The 21,917-nt window shown below is 52.2% G+C and overlaps 1 protein-coding gene across 3 annotated transcripts in view; it reads right to left on the bottom strand.

The window, feature by feature from the left end:
* LOC105478949 (catenin beta interacting protein 1) overlaps window positions 1-21,917 on the bottom strand; it is a 65,400-nt gene that overhangs the window by 4,158 nt on the left and 39,325 nt on the right. For all 3 annotated transcript variants that reach the window (XM_011736704.3, XM_071101143.1, XM_011736708.3), the window contains exons 3-4: window positions 21,238-21,357; window positions 20,425-20,515 (exon numbers count right to left, since the gene is read on the bottom strand). In XM_011736704.3, coding sequence (XP_011735006.1) covers window positions 20,425-20,515; window positions 21,238-21,333 — 187 coding nt within the window. In that variant the 5' untranslated portion in view covers window positions 21,334-21,357. The remainder of the gene's footprint in view (window positions 1-20,424; window positions 20,516-21,237; window positions 21,358-21,917) is intronic.

Genomic DNA, 21,917 nt, shown 5'->3' with positions numbered 1-21,917 from the left:
CCACTCAGTGAGCCAGGTCTCCCCCACAGCCGGCATGTGATGACCTCCTTCCAACTGCTCTACCAAGAGAGGGAGGACGCACCCAGTCGTCGGGAGGCCAGAGACGGAGGGCCCAAATACAGAGATGCAATGACAAGACACACCTTCTACCTGGCACTAGAGCACCAAGGTGCTGCTAAGGGAATGAGCCTTGTCACCTCCCACCGCCAGCCTGCCTTCATGGGGTTCTGGCTTTACCAGCACAACCTCCATTGCTCAGAAGGGAAATCAGCATCTAGAAGAGGGCACGAGTCGTCTGGCTTCCTGGGATGGGGCTCCCTCATTTGGGAAGCCCTGTGAATCCTTCCCCTGTCTTCTCGGGAACATTCTGTTTTCGCCTGAGCCCTAGGACCACGCAATATCACTGCAGGCAGAATTTTCCTAGCAACCACAGAATCCAAGATTACATCATCCCCTGCATGGCAGCTGAGTTGGTTACCTAACAGATGCCGACTTTTCCTGAGTGCTGCTTGCCCAGCTTGCTAATCAGAAGGGGGCTGGCAGAAGTCTGTGAAAGGGGAGTTGTCAGCAGAAGATGCCTTAGTGGCAGTGATGGTGGCAGCCCGCTCGCTCCTCTCCCTGCCTGCCTCGTGGGCTTTCGCTCAGGGACCTTGGGCCTCTTAGTGAGCTGCAGGTGCAAAAGTAGCACGGGATGCCCCAGGAGGGAATGGTGCGTCTATAGAGGGAATGGGCCATTAGCTCCTCGGAGGAGCCCAGACCTAGGGACCAGGACTCCTGACTCCACAGCCTTCCCAGTGTGTGTGCCTGTCCTGTGCTCTGAGGGTGGGAAGGAAGTAATCTTCTCCAGGTCACACAGGGACTCTGATGGCTATTTAACAAGACAATTGAAGTAAAGGATTTGCAAGAGTCCTACCCTTCCCACACTGCCAGCTGCCACCCTCTTCCCTGGCGGCATTTATAGAGCCTCCCACTGTGCTGCTCGAGCCCTGCAGAGAGGAAAAGGCCTGCAGAGCTGCGGCCTGTCTGTGCTCTCTTCTGTTCCTTAAGGATGTTTTCCAGGCTCTACCACAAGGATCTGCTTTCCTTTGGGACCAAAAAGAAGGCAGGCTCTCAGTTCTTCCAGAGCATTCTCTGACCTATCCTTGTCACTGGTCGGCCAGGTATTTGTCATTCAATAAGGTCTGGCCATGAACCTGACAGGCTTCTAGCTGAGGACACTGGTCCCCCCTTCCTCTTCTCTATGAAATTTGGGCCAGTAAGTGAATAGGGAGGGTGAGCTGTTACATTATGATCATGACTCCATCCCTCAGAGCTGGAGTTTTAGAGCCAGGAGGGACCTCAGAGGTCGAGTCCTACAGTCTTTCCTGTGAAGGCCAGCATATGGCAGCTCCCTCAGGTATTCTCACTGTCTAGATGTACTGCAAAGAAGGCAGCAGGCCAGCCCACTGCCTCCAGGCTGCCAGCTGGGTTTCCTATCCTGTTTTACAGATGAAGCTCTGTCTTCCCTCTTGGTACCTCTGCTGACACTGTCTGAACTTGAGCTCAGAACTTCTATTTGTCCCTTCCCACTAGATGCAGGTGAGCGTAGGAGGGGAGAGGTTGATCTGTCTCTCCTGTTCCACACTCTAACACATTAAAAGATAAGGATAGCCAAAACCCGATGACAGTGTCAGAAGAAAAGAGAACTACAGATGAGTATCTCACATGAATATAGATGCAAACATGCCCAACAAAATGCTAGCAAACTGAATACAACAACATATAAAAAGGATTCTATACCCTGACCAGGTGAGATTTATCCCAGGAATGCAAGGTTGGTTTAACATCTGAAAATCAATGACTGTAAAACACTGTATCAATCGAATAAAGGACAAAAACCATACAGGAAAAGCAGCTGATGAAATCCAACATAATAAAACCACTCAAGGCTGGGTGTGGTGGCTCATGCCTGTAATCCCAGCACTTTGGGAGGCAGAGGTGGGCGGATCACCTGAGGTCGAGAGTTTGAGACCAGCCTGACCAACATGGTGAAACCCCATCTCTACTAAAAATACAAAATTAGCCAGGCATGGTGGCGCATGCCTATAATCCCAGCTACTCAGGAAGGCTGAGGCAGGAGAATTGCTTGAATCTGGGAGGCGGAGGTTGCAGTGAGAGGAGATCGCGCCATTGTACTCCAGTCTGGGCAACAAGAGCGAAACTCTGTCTGAAAAAACAAAACAAAACAAAACAAAAAACCACTCAACAAACTAGAATAGAAGAGAATATCTTCAATCTGATAAAGGTCATCTATGAAAATCCCACAGCTTTTATCATATTTGTGGTGAAAGCTCTCCCCTACCAAGATTATGAACAAGAAAAGGATGTCCGCTTTCACCGTTCTTTTTTTTTTTTTTTTTTTTGAGACGGAGTCTCGCTCTGTCGCCCAGCCCAGGCTGGAGTGCAGTGGCGCAATCTCGGCTCACTGCAAGCTCCGCCTCCCGGGTTCACGCCATTCTCCTGCCTCAGCCTCCCGAGTAGCTGGGACTACAGGCACCCACAACCGCGCCCGGCTAATTTTTTGTATTTTTAGTAGAGACGGGGTTTCACCGTGGTCTCGATCTCCTGACCTTGTGATCCGCCCGCCTTGGCCTCCCAAAGTGCTGGGATTACAGGCGTGAGCCACCGCGCCCGGCCTCACCGTTCTTATTCAATATTGTCTTGAAGGTTCATTCCAGGTTAGGAAAGCTAAGAAAAAAAGATAAAAGCCATCCAGATTGGAAAGGAAGAAGTAAAACTATCTCTATTTGTAGATGACATGATCTTATATATAGAAAATCATAAGGAATCCACTAAAAAAAATTTTTTTTTTTTTTGAGACAGGGTCTCACTCTGTCACCCAGGCCAGAGTACAGTGGCATAATCTTGGCTCACTGCAATCTCCGCCTCCCAGGCTCAAGCAATCCTCCCACTTCAATCTCCCGAGTAGCTGGGACTATAAGCGCATGCCACCACATCTGGCTAATTTTTATATTTTTTGTAGAGATGGGGTTTTGCCATGTTGTCCAGGTTGGTCTCGAGCTCCTGAGCTCAAGTGATCCACCCACCTTGGCCTCCCAAAGTGCTGGGATTACAGGCTTGAGCCACTGCACCTGGCCCACTAAAAAACTATTAGAACTAATAAACAAGTTAAAGGTATAGGATACAAGGTCAATCTACAAAAATCAATTGTATTTTTATACACTAGCAATGAACAATCTGAAAGTAAAATTAAGAAAATGATTCCACTTATAATTGCATTAATAATAATAAAACAGGAACAAATTTAACAAAGTGCAAATTTTTGTGCTTTGAACAGTACACAACATTACTGAATAAAATTCAATACATGATCCCTATCAAAATCCCTTTCTTGGGGAGTTTTTAAAAACTGCCTTTTTTGTAGAAATTGACAAGTTGATCCTAACATTCATATGGAAAGGCAAGGGACCCAGAATATCCAACACCACCTTGAAAAAGAAGAACAAGTTGACTCACACTTCCCGATTTCAAAACTTACTACAAAGGCAACGTCAATGAGACTGGGTGGTACTGGCATAAGGACAGACATAGATCAGTGGAACAAAAATGAGCGTTCAGAAATAAACCTTCCGACTATGGCCAGTTGATTTTTGACAAGGGTGCCAAGACAATTCAGTGGGGAAGAACTGAACTAATGGGTGCTGGGACAACTGGATATTCACATGCACAGGATGAAACTCGACCCTTACCTTGCAGCATCTACAAAAATTAACCTGAAATGGATAAATGACCTATATATAAGAGATAAAGTTAGAAAAATCTTGGAAGAAAATATAGAAACAAATTTTCACGACCTTGGGTTAGGAAATGCTTTTTTTTTTTTTTGGACAGGGTCTTGGTCTGTCACCCAGGCTAGAGTGCAGTGGTACAATCAGCACTCACTGTGCAGCCTTGACCTTCTGGACCCAATCGATTCTCTCACCTCAGCCTCCTGAGTAGCTGGGACCACAAGCGCACACTGCTACACCCAGCTAATTAATTTTTTTTGGCCGAGGTGGGCAGATCACTTGAGGTCAGGAGTTTGAGACCAGCCTGGTCAACATGGTGAAACCCCATCTCTACTAAAAATACAAAAAAAATTAGCTGGGCGTGGTGGTGCATGCCTGTAGTCCCAGCTACTTGGGAAGCTGAGGCATGAGAATTGTTTGAACCCAGGAGCTGGAGGTTGCAGTGAGCTGAGATCGCACCACTGCATTCTAGTCTGGGCGACAGAGTGAGACTCTGTCTCAAAAAAAAAAAAGAAAAAAGAAAAAATTGTTTTGACAGATGAGGTGTCTTCCTGTGTTGCCCAGGCTGGTCTTGAACTCCTGGGCTCAAGCCATCCTCTTGCCTCTGCCATGTAAAGTACTGGGATTACAAGCATGAGCCTCCACACCTGGCAGGAGATGGTTTCTTAGATATGATAGCTAAAGCACAAGCAACAGAAGAAAAAAATAAATCGAACTTTATCAAGATTAAAAACTTTTCTGTTTCAAAAGACATCATCGAGAAAGTGAAAAGACAACACACAGAATGAAAGAAAATATTGACAAATCACATATCTGGTAAGGGACTGTTACCCAAAATACATAAAAAAAAAACTTTTTTTTTTTTTTTTTTTTTAGAGGGAGTCTTGTTCTGTTGCCCAGGCTGGAGGGCAGTGGCGCGATCTCAGCTCACCGCAACCTCTGCCTCCTGTGTTTAAGCAATTCTCCTGCCTCAGCCTCCAGAGTACCTGGGATTACAGGCGCCCACCACCATGCCTGGATAATTTTTTTATTTTTAATAGAGATGCGGTTTCACCATGTTGGCCAGGCTGGTCTCGAACTCCTGACCTCAGGCGATCCACCCACCTTGGCCTCCCAATGTGTTGGGATTATAGGCGTGAGCCACCATGCCCAGTCCATAAAGAACTCTTAAAAACTCAATAACAGTCTGGGTTCGGTGGCTCACGACTGTAATTCCAGCACTTTGGGAGGCCGAGGTGGGTGGATCACCTGAGGTCAGGAGTTTGAGACCAGCCTGGCCAACATAGTGAAACTCTGTCTCTACTAAAAATAAAAAATTAGCAGGGTGTGGTGGCACAAACCTGTAGTGCCAGCTACTCAGGAGGCTGAGGCAGGAGAATCACTTGAACCTGGGAGGCAGAGGTTGCGGTGAGCCAAGATCACGCCGCTGCACTCCAGCCTGGGCGACAGAGTGAGACGCTATCTCAAAAAACAAACAAACAAACAAAACTCTCAAAAACCCCAATATTAAAAAATGGGTGGCCGGGCATGGTGGCTCACGCCCGTAATCCCAGCCCAAGATGGGCAGATCATGAGGTCAGGATATCGAGACCATCCTGGCTAACACGGTGAAACCCCATCTCTACTAAAAATACAAAAAATTAGCCAGGCGTGGTGGCGGGTGCCTGTAGTCCCAGCTACTCGCGAGGCTGAGGCAGGAGAATGGCGTGAACCTGGGAGGTACAGCTTGTAGTGAGCCGGGATTGCACCATTGCACTCCAGCCTGGGCGACGGAGTGAGACTCCGTCTAAAAAAAAAAAAAAAACCGCAAAGACTTCAACAGACATTTCTCCAAAGAAGGTATATAAATGGCCAATAAATACATGAAAAGATGCTCAACATCATCTGTCATTACGGAAATGCAAAGCAAAACCACAACAAGGCCAGGCATGATGGCCCACACCTGTAATCCCAGCACTTTGGGAGGCTGAGATGGGCAGATCACTTGAGGACAGGAGTTTGAGGCCAGCTTGACCAACATGGCGAAACCCCATCTCTACCAAAAATACAAAAATTAGCTAGGCATGGTGGAGTGCTCCTGTAATCCCAGCTACTCGGGAGGCTGAGGCAGGAGAATTGCTTGAACCCAGAAGGTTAAGGTTGCAGTGAGCCAAGATTATATCACTGCACTCCAACCTGGGCAACAGAGTGAGTCTCCATCTCAAAACAAAAAACAAGGCCGGGCACGGTGGCTCAAGCCTGTAATCCCAGCACTTTGGGAGGCCGAGACGGGCGGATCACGAGGTCAGGAGATCGAGACCATCCTGGCTAACACGGTGAAACCCCGTCTCTACTAAAAAATACAAAAAACTAGCCGGGCGCGGTGGCAGGCGCCTGTAGTCCCAACTACTCGGGAGGCTGAGGCAGGAGAATGGCGTGAACCCGGGAGGCGGAGCTTGCAGTGAGCTGAGATCCGGCCACTGCACTCCAGCCTGGGCGGCAGAGCGAGACTCCGTCTCAAAAAAAAAAAAAAAAAAAAAAAAAAAGCAAGGCCGGGCACAGTGGCTCACGCCTGTAATCCCAGCACTTTGGGAGGCCAAGGTGGTTGGATCACCTGAGGTCAGGAGTTTGAGACCAGCCTGGCCAACATCATGAAACCTCGTCTCTACTGAAAATACAGAAATTGGCCAGGCGTAGTGGCATGTGGCTGTAATTCCAGCTACTTAAGAGGCAGAGACAGAAGAATTGCTTGAACCCAAGAGGTGGAGGTTGCAGTGAGCCAAGATTACGCCACTGCACTCCAGCCTGGGTGACAGAGTGAGACTCTGTCTCAAAAAAAAAAAAAAAAAAAAGCCAGGCACAGTGGCTCACGCCTGTAATCTCTGCACTTTGGGAGGCCAGGGCAGGTAGATCACCTGAGGTCAGGAGTTTGAGACCAGCCTATCCAACATGGTGAAACCCCGTCTCTACTAGAAATACAAAAATTAGCCAGATATGGTGGTGTGCTCCTGTAGTCCCTGCTACTCAGGAGATGAGGCAGGAGAATCTCTTGAACCCGGGAGGTGGAGGTCACAGTGAGCTGAGAGCACGCCACTGCACTCTAGTCTGGGCAACAGACCAAGATTCCGTCTCAAAAACAACAACAAAAAAAACCCAAAACCATAATGATAAACCATTTCACATCTACTAGAATCAAAAAGACAGCTGAGAACAAGTGTTGGCCAGGTTGTGGAGCAACTGGAACCCTCATCCATTGCTGGTGGGAGTGTTAGGTGGTGCAGCTGCCAAGCCTGCTCCACAGTCTCTCCCATCTCAGCTGACGGCACCTCCACCTTCCTGTTGCTCAGGTCAGAAGTCCTGGGGTCTTCCCAATTCCTCTGTCACATACACTCCACACACAATGCATCAGCAAATCCCATTGACTCCACTTCTCTACTTACAAGGTAGATGCTGAGTACATCATCACTTCTGCCACCACCCCCTGGTCCGGGGTGGGTGGACTCCTGAATCCCCGCTTGCCTTGACCTCCTCTCGCTAGTCCCTGATGGTCCAGTCTCCACATAACAGCCAGGGAGAAGTTGTTAGAAACCTAAGTCAGCTCCTACCATGCCTTTGCTCAAAACCCTCCAGAAGCTTCTACTGCAAGACTGCTCGTCATACTCAAGGCCAATGCCCATCTCCTCACTGTGGCCTGCAGGACCCACACACACTGGTCTCTGATGGCCACTTCACCTCCCTTTACAACACACCTCTCACCACTCACTGCGCCAGCTACATGGGCCCCTGGCTGTACTTCAACCACAAGTCCTTGCACCCCAGGGCCTTTGCACCTGCCGCTTCGTTGCCTTGATGCTCTTCTCCAAGTTTATCTCATGGTTCTTGCACTTCATAGAGGCCCTCCCTGAACACAACTTCTAAAATGACCCTTGTGTCTCAATCCCTCAGGTGAATGAGGTCTTTGGCACCCTCAGTGCTATTCACAGAGCTCTATATTGAGCTGACCTTCCTTTCTCCACTGGCACATACACCTCATGTGATCAGGGACTTGGTTTTGTTCACTGACATAGTTACAGTATCTGGGCAAGTACCTGGGACACAGGATAAATCTTTATAGATGAGGAACCTGAAACTCAGAGAGACAAAGCAACTCAGTGAATCGGAGGCAGAGAGAAGACCCAGATCCAGACTCCAAAGCCCATGACTTCACCCTAGAAGGAGAAAGGAAACCACGGACCTCTCCAGTTACCCAGAGCACTAAGGCTCATCTGGCCTCCTAGCGTCTTAGTTCCATCAGAATGGAACTACGAACCAGGGCTTAAAAACACCACCAAAGCAGCCCAGGGACACCTTGGAGATAATTCAACATGGAACCCAGAGTGTCAACCTAAGAGCCCTGGCCCTGGCCCCCTGCCCCTACCTGGTCCCCACTTCCTATCTCCCCGGAGCCCTGTTCCCTATCTCTGCCTACTGCCCTGCCAGACACTTCACTAGTCCCCTGGCTCACCTGCCCTGGAAACCAGGGCCAGGACACTGGGAAGGGCGTAGCTTTCCAAACCAGGGCAGGGCATCCAGCAGGCCCTCCCATCCCATGCTCAATGCCAGCTTTGCCCCTTTAGTGGAGCCCAGTCAATTGACTGGGGAGAAAAAATGACAAATATGCAGGAGCTTAGAAAAGGGAAGCTGGCCCCTAACCGGGGGTGGGAGAGAGACAATGGGAGCTCAGGACGAACTCCCACCAGCATGCTGGAACCAGCTCTGCTCCCGCCAACACTCACCCTAGGCCTGGCCTGGCTCACTCAGGCTTTTGGAGAAAGCCTCCTGGGGGCCTCTGACAACTCCCAAAGTCTGCTGAGAATCACTCTTGCTATTTGAGACTCTTAAGCTGAAGTCCTTCAAAGGTCCTTTCCTGAATATACTGGGCAGCTCGATGCATTTCCTGAACTGCCAGGGCAGGCTCCTATTGGCCCTGCAGGATTATAGCTGGGTCAGCAATAGTGGATGAAAAAGAGGAACATGGAGATGCTAAAGCCCCAAGGCCAATCCACGGAGCAAGGGCATTTCACAGACCTGGTTGGGGAAATCTTGGCGGAGCCTAGTGCTGCACTAGCTCCTAATTTGCAAACTTGGAAACAAGCCATTCCCAGGCCACGTGGGTGAAATGTAGTAGACAAAGGCCTGTGATCCTGATCTGTGGACCCTGTTTCCACCTTCACTGTGCCTCCCTGGACTATCCAACATGGTGGGGTCTGCTTTCACAGCCAAGAGGAGGGCTCGGTCCTGCCTTCATTTCACCAAAGCATCCAGGTGTGGGAGGGACAAGCTGACCTCCTACCCTGCAGAACTTCTCCAGATCCAGGATCCTGCAAAGTCCAACTCAGCACAGGTGCTCAGAGGTGGCCAAGGAGAAAGAAAACAGACCCGAGCACAAGTCCTTCCTCCAAAATTGAGGGCACAAAAAAGCCTGGCTAAATTCCCAAAGGCCGCAGGCCCTGCAGGCTCCGTAGATCAGGCAGGGCACAGCCCTGTACAATGTCCCTGGAGAAAAAGGGGGACTTCAGTCACAGATGGACATTCCTGCATCACCCAACTGAGAACTAGGATTCTAGGCCGGGTGTGGTGGCTCACGCCTGTAATCCCAGCACTTTAAGAGGCCGAGGCAGGTGGATCACCTGAGGTCAGGAGTTCAAGACCAGCCTGGCCAACATGATGAAACCCCGTCTCCACTAAAAAAATACAAAAGTTAGGCCGGGCGCGGTGGCTCAAGCCTGTAATCCCAGCACTTTGGGAGGCTGAGACGGGCGGATCACGAGGTCAGGAGATCGAGACCATCCTGGCTAACACGGTGAAACCCCGTCTCTACTAAGAAATACAAAAAACTAGCCGGGCGAGGTGGCGGGCGCCTGCAGTCCCAGCTACTCGGGAAGCTGAGGCAGGAGAATGGCGGGAACCCGGGAGGCGGAGCTTGCAGTGAGCTGAGATCCGGTCACTGCACTCCAGCCTGGGCACAGAGCGAGATTCCGTCTCAAAAAAAAAAAAAAAAAGTTAGCTGGGCATGGTGGTATAAGCCTGTAGTACCAGCTACTTGGGAAGCTGAGGCAGGAGAGTCACTTGAACCTGGGAGGCGGAGGTTGCAGTGAGCCGAGATCGTGCCACTGCATTCTGCATTCTGGCATGAGCACCAGAGCAAGACTTCATCTCTCAAAAAAAAAAAAAAAAAAAAAAAGAATCAGGATTCTCCCAGGCCCAGCTCCCCACAACCATGTGCCTTGGGGACAGGGAGCTTCTGCCACACCATCCTGCAAGACCACTACTGAAATCCTCACCACCCCCTTCCTTGCTGGCCAGAACTTCCCCGGACAGTGTCAGACATTCTGGGGTCAGGTATCTGGAGGCCTCCTGAACTCCTCAGGAGCCTTACTCCTTCCTAAAGAGGGTAAAAATGTGGGGTGTGAAAACTCAGAAATGTAACCTGAAATCTTCAGGGTCTGCAAATTCTCAGGGCTGATGCGGGGAGCTCCCTTTGTGAGTCGCCATCAGCAGAGGGAGCTAACTTTGGCTAAGTGCTTCACAGCTGTCCAGGGAATGCCACCTGGCAAGCCCAGGGCCCATCCTTGACACATACGGCAGACCAGGCTGAGAGGGAATGCGACCACATGCTCCCAAGTGTCCAGGACAACGCCCACTCTGTGTCTCATCCCCTTCTCTGACCATATGGTTTTTGGTTGTGGTACCTTTTCCTCCTCCCATGAGCTCATTAATCTTGCTATTAATACCAACTAGCATCTGCTACCTGGCTATCCAAAACAGCAGTGGCTAAACCACCAGCTCTAGGGAAAAGCTACCTGGAAAAACAGGACCCAGACGCTCCTCCAAAGGGAAGCATTTCTGAAGGGGACACAACTTAGGCACCAACCTGGACTGGGCCTCCTCCCAGACAAAGCAAGACCTGCTGGTGGCATGTGCTGTTTTCAGCAGCTTGGGGCTGTGAGCTGGGTGCTCTATACATCTCAGCTCTGATGCCCCCAAGTCCCCAGGGGATGACTTTTACCCAGAGACAGCTTGACACTCGGGTTGCTATGGGGACGGCGGTCACTGATCCACCAGGGCCTTAGCAGCCAAAGCAGCACCAGGCTCAGGGGGGCCTCCTGGGCTCCAGGCTGACAACCATCACGGGCACAGGAGGCTGCTGGGCGGTGGCACTGCAGCAGCCAGTGCTGTGTGGATGTGCACCGAGTCGCTGAGCTGCTGAGCCAGCTCCCAGCAGAGACGCCAGGCCTCGTGGAACAGCCAACAAGAGCTCAGGAGGCAGCTAAAGGCCCTCCCAGGCTTGGATCCCTTGTGGCACCCCAGTACCAAGACCCTGGAGCTGATACCCAGCCTGGGTCTGACTCTGACTAATTGTGTATCCCAGGGGGAAGTCCCTGCACATCTAGCCTCAGTTTACTCATCTGCAAAACGTGATGAATCTATCCGCAATCTAACTAGCCACAGGATAACATCCACAGCATAAAGCATCATAAATGACATCCCGCAGGGTTGCTCTTGGGGCTCTATCCCTGCTCTGTTCTAATCCCAGACGTGCTCCTCAAAATCCATCTCACTGTGTTCCCACCCTCCCATCCCTGCTGAGCCTGACACACACATGACCTTTGTGATATGTCCTCCCAGGTAAGGTGGTCATTCCCTTTATTCGAATTCCTTGGTTCCCCAAAATATAAACTCTCATAGACCAGGAAGCTTTGATTGCCAAGAAGGGACAGAGATGACCAGTTCTTCACCTAAAACCCTGACATATCCTCTCTCCTTTTTTTCTTTTTCTTTTATATATACACCTTCAATAGAGACAGGGTCTCACTATGTTGCCCAGGCTGGTCTCAAACTCCTGGACTCGAGTGATCTCCTACCTCAGCCTCCCAAAGTGTTGGGATTACAGGCATGTGCCACCGTGCCTGCCCCATCCTTGCATATTCTCAAATTTTAGTGGGCATCAGAATGGAATCACCTTGGGAGTTTGCATAAAATGCAGATTCCCAGGCTCATCTGGCAGGCATTCTGGGGCTATGGCAGGGCCCAGGAGTCTGCATTTTAACAAGCACCCTCAGTGATTGAGGTGTGCAAATGTGTAGAGCATGCTCTGAGAACTCAGTGCTACAGACTGTCCCCTGACCTCCGCCCAACCCCAAGCTGTCATGCCTTCTTGCCCAGCATTCTGGAGGAGAATCCTGTAGCATCCTTCCCACCAGTTTCTCTACATGTACATCCGCATGCATTCTCCAAGGCCCCATACAAACAGCACCTCTTCTCTATGGCTTCCTAGGTGGTCTCCCCTCCCTCAGCCCAAAGCCCTTTATGCATCAGTTCACACGCCCGTCTGCTCTGCTGGTCCAGGAGGTCACAGGGAGTGCTGTGGGGTGGCACCGTGCCTAGCACACAGCAACTGTGGCCTGATGTGAGCGGAACTGTCCAGCCGTTGGATGGAGCAGCCCTCAATGCCCCTCTCTGACAGGGCCCGCCTCTTACTGAGGCTCGATGGGGGAAGTGTAGAGTCACACAAGGACTTCTCTGAGGCCATTCGGGCGTCTGTTTTCAGTTCTAAACAACAGAACCCATGACGCTGGGTGATGGGGTCAAAGCGACCCTCTCTGGAGCCGCAGCCAGGTGCTGAGTAAGCGGCTGGCCCTGCACTTCAGCACATTCCTCGCTTTTCTCGGGATTCTTTCCCCCCCTTTTTCAGTGACACAACTTATACACCAAACCCTCCTGGCTGATTTCTGTTCAATTCAATATATAGGTGATTTTGGGTTCAATTCTGTTATTAGGTTACAGGTAATTCTCATGTAAGTGTTGATTAAAGTTAAAAAAGATTAGCTTCCCATCCCATAGACTAGAATTCTCCCTGGGCCTGACTGTAATTTCGGTGCAGCATCTGTTACTGCCTGGAGCCCCTGGGAGAAGCCTCCAAGCCACACTCGGGGAGACAGGGGACCCAGAAAGCCCAGCAGATCACCTGCACAGCACCGGGCTGGTGCAAAGGAGGGGCCCAGCCGGCTGCCCCCAGGGAGGAGCTGCTCGAGCAGCCTGGCCCTGGAAGGCGCAGTCCAGGCATCCATCCAGCAGACACCTACACTGCCCCAGAGGCGGGACGGGGGACTCGTGTGTGATGGTGAACACGGCCCAGACCCTGGCCCTGAGGGGCTCCCGACGTAAGTAAGACTGGCATGGAGCTCCAGGGCACATGCTGACTTGGAAGGGGTCAGAGAGGGCTTCATGAAGGAAGTGAAAGAACAGAGGCTAGAAGGCTGTTGAGGGGGATTCCAGGAAGAACTTTCCACACTGAGCTGTATGATGGAGATCAGGTCACCACCCCTAAAACAGGGCAGGGCCGCTGAGGGGGTCAAGGGAGCAGAGAGCTGCCTCCCTTATGCCATTCTATGAAAGGAGAAGCTGTTTGCTCACAGCCTGGTTTCTGCTGATCTACCCGTGACCACAGATATTTTAACAAGGTTCCCAGTGTAACCCTCAAGCCAACTGACCTAGTTTAGGCTCTCTGGCAGCAGACCCTGAACCAGCAGCCTCAGCTTCCAAAGGGGAAAGCCTGGCTGGCCGCAGCTGGGGGAACCTTCCCTGGAAAGTCTCTTGGAGAAAGAGCGTGATCAGGTGGAGGCAGAACGAGCCTGGGAGCCCCCGTGCCAGCACACAGCTCCCAGAGACAACAAGGGCAGCAGCAGACCAGGGCATGGCCCCAAGAGGTCCCCAGGCAGAGAAAAAACAAGGAGCTTCCGTGACAAAATGAGCCAAGTCTAGGCAGTGTCCCTCTCAGCAACACCTCAACAAGGGCCTATTCTTTTTTTTTTTTTCGAGACAGAGTCTGGCTCTGTCACCCAGGCTGGAGTGCAGTGGTGCAATCTCGGCTCACTGCAAGCCCCACCTCCCGGGTTCACACCATTCTCCTGCCTCAGTCTCCCGAGTAGCTGGGACTACAGGCGCCCGCCACCACGCCTGGCTAATTTTTTGTATTTTTAGTAGAGACGGAGTTTCACCACGTTAGCCATGTTAGCCAGGATGGTCTCAATCTCCTGACCTTGTGATCTGCCCGCCTCGGCCTCCCAAAGTGCTGAGATTACAGGCATGAGCCACCGTGCCTGGCTGGACAAGGGCCTATTCTGAGGCACTGTAGGAGGATGACAGTTCTACAGGTGACTGGCCATGGTGGCCTTTTCAAAGAGCCATCAGAGGCCTGGAACTGTACTTGCTGGGCACCACCCTAGTGCGGCACTGAGGCAAGAACAGACCCAGAGCTTTCAGGGAACCAGCATATCGGAAGGCACCCATAGGTGGAGGGCCCAGGGTAAAAATGCAGCAGAAGGTGTTCCCTGTTTGTTCTGCCCCTTTCTGAAATACCTAACCGCCCAAATCATCCCTGTTCCTCAAGTAAACACCGTCCTGCTTAAAAAAGCATGTGACCGGGCTGGGTGCAGTAGCTCATGCCTATAATCCCAGCACCTTGGGAGGCCAAGGCAGGCAGATCACGTGAGGTCAGGAGTTTGAAACCAGCCTGGCCAACATGATGAAACCCCATCCCTACTAAATACACAAAAAATAGCTGGGCATGGTGGCATGCGCCTGTAATCCCAGTTACTTGGGAGGCTGAGGCAAGATAATTGCTTGAACCTGTGAGGCTAAGGTTGCAGTGAGCCAAGATAGCAACACTGCACTCCAGCCTGGGTGACAGAGTAAGACTCCATCTCAAAAAAAAAAAGAAAAAAAAAAGTTTTCTTGGAAATTATTTAAGAGCACAGCAAAATATAGTAAAAAATGCATGTTAAAAATGGGTATTAAAGCTGGGTGCAGTGGCTCATGCCTATAATCCCAGCACTTTGGGAGGTTGAGGTGGGTGGATCATGAGGTCAGGAGATGGAGACCATCCTGGTTAACAAGGTGAAACCCCGTCTCTACTAAAAAAAAAAAAAAAAAAAAAAAAAATTAGCTAGGCGTGATGGCGGGCACCTGTAGTCCCAGCTACTCGGGAGGCTGAGGCAGGAGAATGGTGTGAACTCGGGAGGTGGAGTTTGCAGTGAGCTGAGACTGCGCCACTGCACTCCAGCCTGGGTGACAGAGCAAGACTCTATCACAAAAAAAAAAAAAGGGGGGGGTATTAAGGTATTAAAATGTTTATGGTCCTGGCCTTCCTTGTGCTACCGATGTATGCATGTTTGTGAAAGAATGACAGGAAACTTAACAAAGGGTAAGAGAGATTATGGCCATGTAGTAGGATTCAATGTTTCAAACTTTTCGGCTCTTTCTCTCATTCCCCAGTTTTTTACAATGACTATGCACAATTCTATAACTGGGAAAAAAGAATCATTAGCCGTTAGAGGGAGCCACACTGGCCATGAGAGAGGCCTGGACTCAGCACTCCACAGGGCCTGCTTCGGGAAGCTCTGGCCCTCCCCATTCCTGCAGCTGCCCCTTCCCAGCTGGGCAACCTTCCTGAGAAGTATTGACTTCTTCTGGTTCAAAGCCGAGTTCCCCTGGTTGCCAGGTCTGCTTAGACACCCTTGGGGACTAGAACCTAGTTCATTTATTTGTCCAAGCATGACTAGGGGCTTAGTGGTCCCACCCCCACAAATAATAAGACAGAAGCCACAGTTCCAAGCTCAAGGAGCTCAGAGTCTGGTCAATAGATGGATTAGGAGACAGTGTGGGTGCAGCACAGCTGAGGTGCATGCACATGTGACAGGAGGGCCTGGCCCAGGCTGCAGGGGGCAGGGGAGCAAGGTGGGGATGTAGGCTGGTTCCTGGTGGCCAAGAGGCAAATGCAGTGGCAGAAAGGCATGAACACGGCCATTCACTATGGCCCTTTACAGTGTGAGGTCAGGTCTTGCTCGCCAAGCTAAAGGGGCTGGATTTTATCTTCAAGGCAGTGGGGAGCCACCGAATGATTTTAAATCGGGTGGAGGCCAGGCATGGCGGCTCCTGCCTATAATCCCAGCACTTTGGGAGGCCAAGGTGTGTGGATCATCGGAGGTCAGGAGTTTGAGACCAGCCCGGGCAACATGGTGAAACTCCATCTCTAATTCACTGAGTATGGTGGTAGGCGCCTGTAACCCCAGCTACTCGAGAGGCTGAGACAGGAGAATCACTTGAACTGGGAAGGTGGGGGGTGCAGTGAGCTGAGATTCCGCCACTGCACTCCAGCCTGGGCGACAGAGCAAAACACCTTCTCAAAAAAAAAAAAAAAAAACAGGTTGAGTAGAGACCCACTAATGTCACTCTAAGCCTCCAAAAGTCTCTCCAGTTGTCTGGGGGTAGAGGGCAGACCTGAGGGGGCAAGATGACAAGTCGAGATGCCAGATAGGAGTGATCTGAAGCAGTGAGACAAGAGTGAATACGGGCTCAGTCCAAGAGGGGGCTCGAAAGGAGAGGGAGAGAATGAAGCAGGTCCGAGGAGCCTTAGGATGGACTCAGTAATCAATCAGGTTCCTGGGGAAGACAGGAGTCCAGGCTGAGTCCTCAGGTGCTGCATACTTGCTGGGCATTGGTCAGGGCAGAGCACAGGTGGAAAATCCACGTTGGCTGGGCATGGGTGGTTGTGGTGATGCTGGCCAACAGTCAGCTGACCATGCTGTCGGTTGAGGTCACAGGAGTGCGTGTGGGACACGGAGAAGAGAGGAGGCAACCTTGGAGGATGCCAGTGTGACTGAGGGAAGGGAGTGGAAAACAGCTGGTGGGGGTGACGTGAAGGACAAGGGAGGGAAAGGAGGCTGTCATTGGTGGTCTCAGCCCAGCAGAGGCCAGGCAGGCTGGGAACTGGCGGGCCACTGGGGCCTCTGCTGGAACCACTGGTGAGGCCTTAAGGGTAGGCCCCCACCCCCAGGGTCTCCAGCACCTGCCTGGCTCCCCACAGATACTCAACAAATGTGACTGAGGAAAGAATCGAAGAGTGGGGGGTAAAGGGGTGCCTATGGCCCCCTCCCTGGGCCTCAAGGAAAGGAGCAGTGCCCTAGGTACGAGACCCCTGCAGCCCTGGAAGGGAAGCATGTGCAGGGCTAAAGGTGGTGGCCAGACCCTCAGGACCAATGTCGGGTGCTGTCCGTTGGAGGGTCTGCCTCAGACCCCCTGCTAGGGGAGTCCCCGGGGACATGGAGTCTCCTCTGGCTCAGGGAACACTTAGAGCAGCCTGGAGCATTTGCTGAGAGACAGCGCCACCTAGTGGGCAGGAGGTGCGCAGCAGGCTATTATCTGCAGGCTCCAGGCCTTTGGAGTCCATCATGGCAGTCCCTGCACCCTGCTCTGGCCCCTGCATCCTGCCCCAATCCCTGGAGACAACAATCCAGGACTTCTGCCACCTAAGCAGTGTCTCCGCCTCTGACAGCAGGACCCTGCAGCATCAGCTGAGATTGGCTCTGCGATGGAAAAGGTTGGCAGGTGAGATTTTAACAGAGATTCATTTGGCCACATGGCGCAGGCAGAGATGCAGGGTCCTGCCCTCACATGGTAAGTTCACTATGGGAATGGGTTGACTGCAGTTCTGTTGTTATTATTGTGTGTGTTTGTGTTGTCGTTAGGCTCGCAAAGAAAATACTATGCTTGTGAAACGCTTCCAGGCATAGCTGACCCCTCCCCTCTCCACTCCCAGTCCACAGAATTCTCAGAGCCTCCTGCAACTCAGGTCTCCTGTGTGGCTCAGGCCCCAGCAGCCAGGTCAGAGGTAGGGGCGCCCCAGCAGCAGGGAATGACTCCCACCACCTATTCCCCAACAATTCCCTGGGGTCCTCCCTGGCTCCAGCTTCAGCTCCAGGAGCCCTCTCTCCAGAGAAAGAAGTAGCTGTGGACACCAACCACCCCGAAGGGCCCAGACTCCACAGCCCACACAGTTGGTCACAGCTGCCGGCTTGCTCCGACTGCTCAGCAGTTTCAGGGCAAGGTCAACAGCTAAGTGGGGTCACTGACTTTCCTCAACAATTTGGCAGAGTTCATTTTTATTCTCAACTGTTGGTTCAGGTAGGCAAGATAAAGAGTTATCCTAAAATATTTTAACTTTCCCTTATGACAAAGAAACAAATGTACAATGTTAAAATATCTGTTTTACAAAAATGTGTGACTCAGAAAGTTAGTTTCTTATATAGTCCTATCCCCCTAACAATTTTTTATTGTTGTTTGAGACAGAGTCTTGCTCTGTCGTCCAGGCTGGAGTGCAGTGGCATGATCTCAGCTCACTGCAAGCTCCGTCTCCTGGGTTCATGGCCATCCTCCTGCCTCAGCCTCCTGAGCAGCTGGGACCACAGGCACCCGCCACGATGCCTGGCTTTTTTTTTTTTTTTTTTTTTTTTTTTTTTGAGACGGAGTCTCGCTCTGTCGCCCAAGCTGGAGTGCAGTGGCCGGATCTCAGCTCACTGCAAGCTCCGCCTCCCGGGTTCACGCCATTCTCCGGCCTCAGCCTCCTCGCCCGGCTATTTTTTGTATTTCTTAGTAGAGACGGGGTTTCACCGTGTTAGCCAGGATGGTCTCGATCTCCTGACCTCGTGATCCGCCCATCTCGGCCTCCCAAGGTGCTGGGATTACAGGCTTGAGCCACCGTGCCCGGCCTTTTTTTTTTTTGAGATGGAGTCTTGCTCTGTTGCCCAGGCTGGACATGCAGTAGTGAGATCTTGGCGCACTGCAGCCTCTGCCTCCCAGGTTCAAGTGATTCTCCTGCCTTAGCCTCCCAAGTAGCTGGAATTACAGGTGCATGCTACTATGCCCAGCTAAATTTTGTATTTTTAGTATAGATGGGGTTTCACCATGCTGGCCAGGCTGGTCTCGAACTCCTGACCTCAGATGATCCACCCACCTTGGCCTCCCAAAGTGCTGGGATTACAGGCATGAGCCACGGCACTTGGCCTATTGCTGCTTTTTATACTGACATATGATCCTACATTTTGATGTCTCTTATTTTGATTTTTTCCCAAGAGTATTCAACTGGAGGCTTTCTTACCATCCCAGCTCAAATTCAGGTTAACTCAGTGACCAAGACCAGGTGGGAAGGAAGGTGAGTCCCCAGGGACTCAGAAGCCTGAAGGTTTCAGGTTGACATGAGTCAGAAGCCAGGGTAGAGGGGGCCATGCTAGAAACCCAGATTAGCCCTGGAAGAAAAGAGACCTCACCCAAGAGATCCCAGGATGGGGCGGGAGCCAGCGCCACACAGAACAGGCTGCTGCATGATCCAGGAGGCACACCTGGGCAGACACACCCAGCTCCCTGAGCTTCTGCTGAGTTTCTGCTGAGTTGGGTGCACAAGCCAGGTCACACCCAGCATTGGCGCTTGGGAACAGGCCCGTGTGCCAGGGCAGAGCCCTAAGATATCCAGGAAAACAAGGGTTGGCTGGTGATCTAGGTCAGGCCCCGCATGCCAGCTTCATAGCACAGCAAACGCAGCCGTCAGCACTCTGCTTCTGGGCGCCCGCTCGTGTCTGGACATGCCACAGGTTGCAATATTTCATGGCCAGTCATTCCAACAAAGCATAAAGAGAATAGGCTGGGCGCGGTGGCTCAAGCCTGTAATCCCAGCACTTTGGGAGGCCGAGACGGGCGGATCACGAGGTCAGGAGATCGAGACCATCCTGGCTAACACAGTGAAACCCCGTCTCTACTAAAAAATACAAAAAACTAGCTGGGCGAGGTGGCGGGCGCCTGTAGTCCCAGCTACTCAGGAGGCTGAGGCAGGAGAATGGCGTGAACCCGGGAGGCGGAGCTTGCAGTGAGCTGAGATCGCGCCACTGCACTCCACCCTGGGCGACAGAGCGAGACTCCGTCTCAAAAAAAAAAAAAAAAAAAAAAGATAATAAAAGGAAAGGACTCTATGGAGATGCTGGTCAGAATCCTGGGCCTCCATGTCATGATAAGCCTTTTAGAGAAGAAGAACCTTGCTAAGCAGCCAAGGGACATGGAGCTGTCCAGTAGCCATGTGGGTCATGGGCAAGATGGCAGACATCGAAGCGCTCCTCAGGCACAGGTGCACATCCTGGGACTCCCAGTAACCAGCTAGCTGCATGGCCAAGTGACTTACTGCTCCCAAATCCCAGTTTCCTTGCCTGTTAAGTGGAAGCATTAATAATACAAATTGTAGCTACCGACAATAGAATGAAGCGATGGTGCTTGCTACACAACTCACACCCTGCCTGCTACCATGCTGATTGGTTGAGGTCACCCAAAAAAGATAGAACTCCCTCAGGTGCACAGAGACATCAGGCCTTTGGCGCATTCCTTCTGGCCACAGCCAGGACCACACCACCTACAATGTGCTCAGGACAACAGTGACAGCATTGTCCCAGCACACAAGGGCAGTTTCTCTCTCCTGGACAGGGTGCTGGGTGGGCAGGGGTCAGGCCAAAGGTTAAGGAAATGCAATAAGCAGTCTCTGCAGTTATAGGGCACCCAAACATCTCCATTTCCTGCCTCTTCCTGCCATTTGTCTGGTAGAGTCTTTGGCTCCCACCTGAGGAAGGAGATGGGATCAGGTGGGAGGCTCCGGAGGCTCCCTGGCTCAGCTCTGTGGGTGGAGGGAGCTGTAGCCCCTCCTAGGCAGTCCTGGGTCTCATGGATCACCCATCAAAGAGGGCTGGAGCTACACTTTCTAAGGGAAGCCACTGCCCCAGCCCCTCTGCCGCCGACTCACCCTGATCAATGGAGTGCGGAGGCAGCTGGCTGAGCTGGCTGTTGACCACCCCTGCATAGGTGCGCAGGAACTCCTCCTCGCTGGCTGTCAGCTGCAGGAGAGAGCTGTGGTGAGGGGCAGCATGCACCTGTTCCCTGAAAGGCACCTGCACCCCTAGAGGCACCGCCCAGGCCTGCTTGGTTCCTGGATGGTGCATCCTCCTTTGCTTCTCGGGCCTCTATTCCTGAGATTTGACCCCTTTGCTTTCAGGGCCGGCACACCCCCCTCCCACCCTGCTTAAACTTGGTCCAGGGGTCCAAAGGCCTTGCCACTCAGACTGAATCTGAGATTAGGGTATGGTCTAGTACAGGTCAGTGGAAGACATAGGTCCTGCCCAGAAGGCTGAGGGGCGATTCCATGTCCCTCCACTCTTTTTGAGAAATGCCCCTGTACCCGCATGCCTGCTGCCGTCTCAGCTCCTGTCCTGCCAAGTTGTCCCTGAGCTGCCCCCTGGGAGAGAAGACTTTCGGGGTTGCGAGGGGGAGAAAAAGAAGGTCAGGGCCTTGAGGCTCTCACCTGTCTGGCCCCAACCCGGCATGGGGGTGGGCAGACTGCCCAGCAGTGCCCCTAGAACTCGAAGAGCTAGGCTCTGTGCCTGGGGGGCCGGAAGCAGCCCTAGAGCCAAGCCATAGGCCCAGCGGCCCCTCCTCAGCCCGTGGCTCCTGGCTCGGCAGGAGGCAGCTGCAGTGGCTCCGCCCCCCAGCAGCCCAGCAGGGCCCCTCCCTGGGAGCCCCTCCCTGGGGGCCCACTGCCTGACATCTCGCAGGCACTCACGTTTGATCCCATCTTCCGCAGCATGAGCAGCACTCGGACCTTCTGCTGAATGTACATCTCCTCCGGACTCTTCCCGGGAGCTCCCTCGCGGTTCATCCCCCTGCCCGGCTCTGGGGACTCCTGCAGAGCAAGCAATAGCATCAAAAGGGAAGAGATCAGGATGTGACATACTGGGACACTGACACCTGCTAGTGACCCTCACTCCTCCCAGGAGCCCCTTTCCACCCGCAGTCTCCGTTCTGGGAGCATGGGACAGGTGGCGAGGTACAGGGTTCCTCCCTCACCCACGCTGATCCCAGCCAGCTGGACTGAGCACCTCTGTTCTCCAGCACGCGCTGCAGGGGCTGGCCTGCCTGCTTCCTCTGTGCATGGAGCTGCTGGGTCCAGGGAAACTGAGATGACTGAACTGCTGGTTATTTCTGCCTGCCAGTCACCCCAGAGCAAAGCTCCTGCTATAAGCCCTAAGACACGTGGTGCATGAAGCCCCAAATGTTCCAGGTTTTCAGAAGAAGCAACTTCCATAAGGGGCAAAAAAGTGATGGGATCAGAGGCAGCTGGTTAGGGTCTTTGGCTCAAGAAACCGTGCGATCATTGCCCAGCCCCCAAACACTGAGACGGCTCCCTAGGCAAAAGCCCCTGACAAGTTTAAGAGGCCAGGGTTGTGGCTCCTGGGCTGGACT

The sequence above is a fragment of the Macaca nemestrina genome, chromosome 1, assembly GCF_043159975.1.
Source record: "Macaca nemestrina isolate mMacNem1 chromosome 1, mMacNem.hap1, whole genome shotgun sequence".
NCBI lineage: Eukaryota > Metazoa > Chordata > Mammalia > Primates > Cercopithecidae > Macaca > Macaca nemestrina.
The sequence above is the reverse complement of the archived record's forward strand: the minus strand, read 5'-3'. Positions and strand labels throughout refer to the sequence as shown.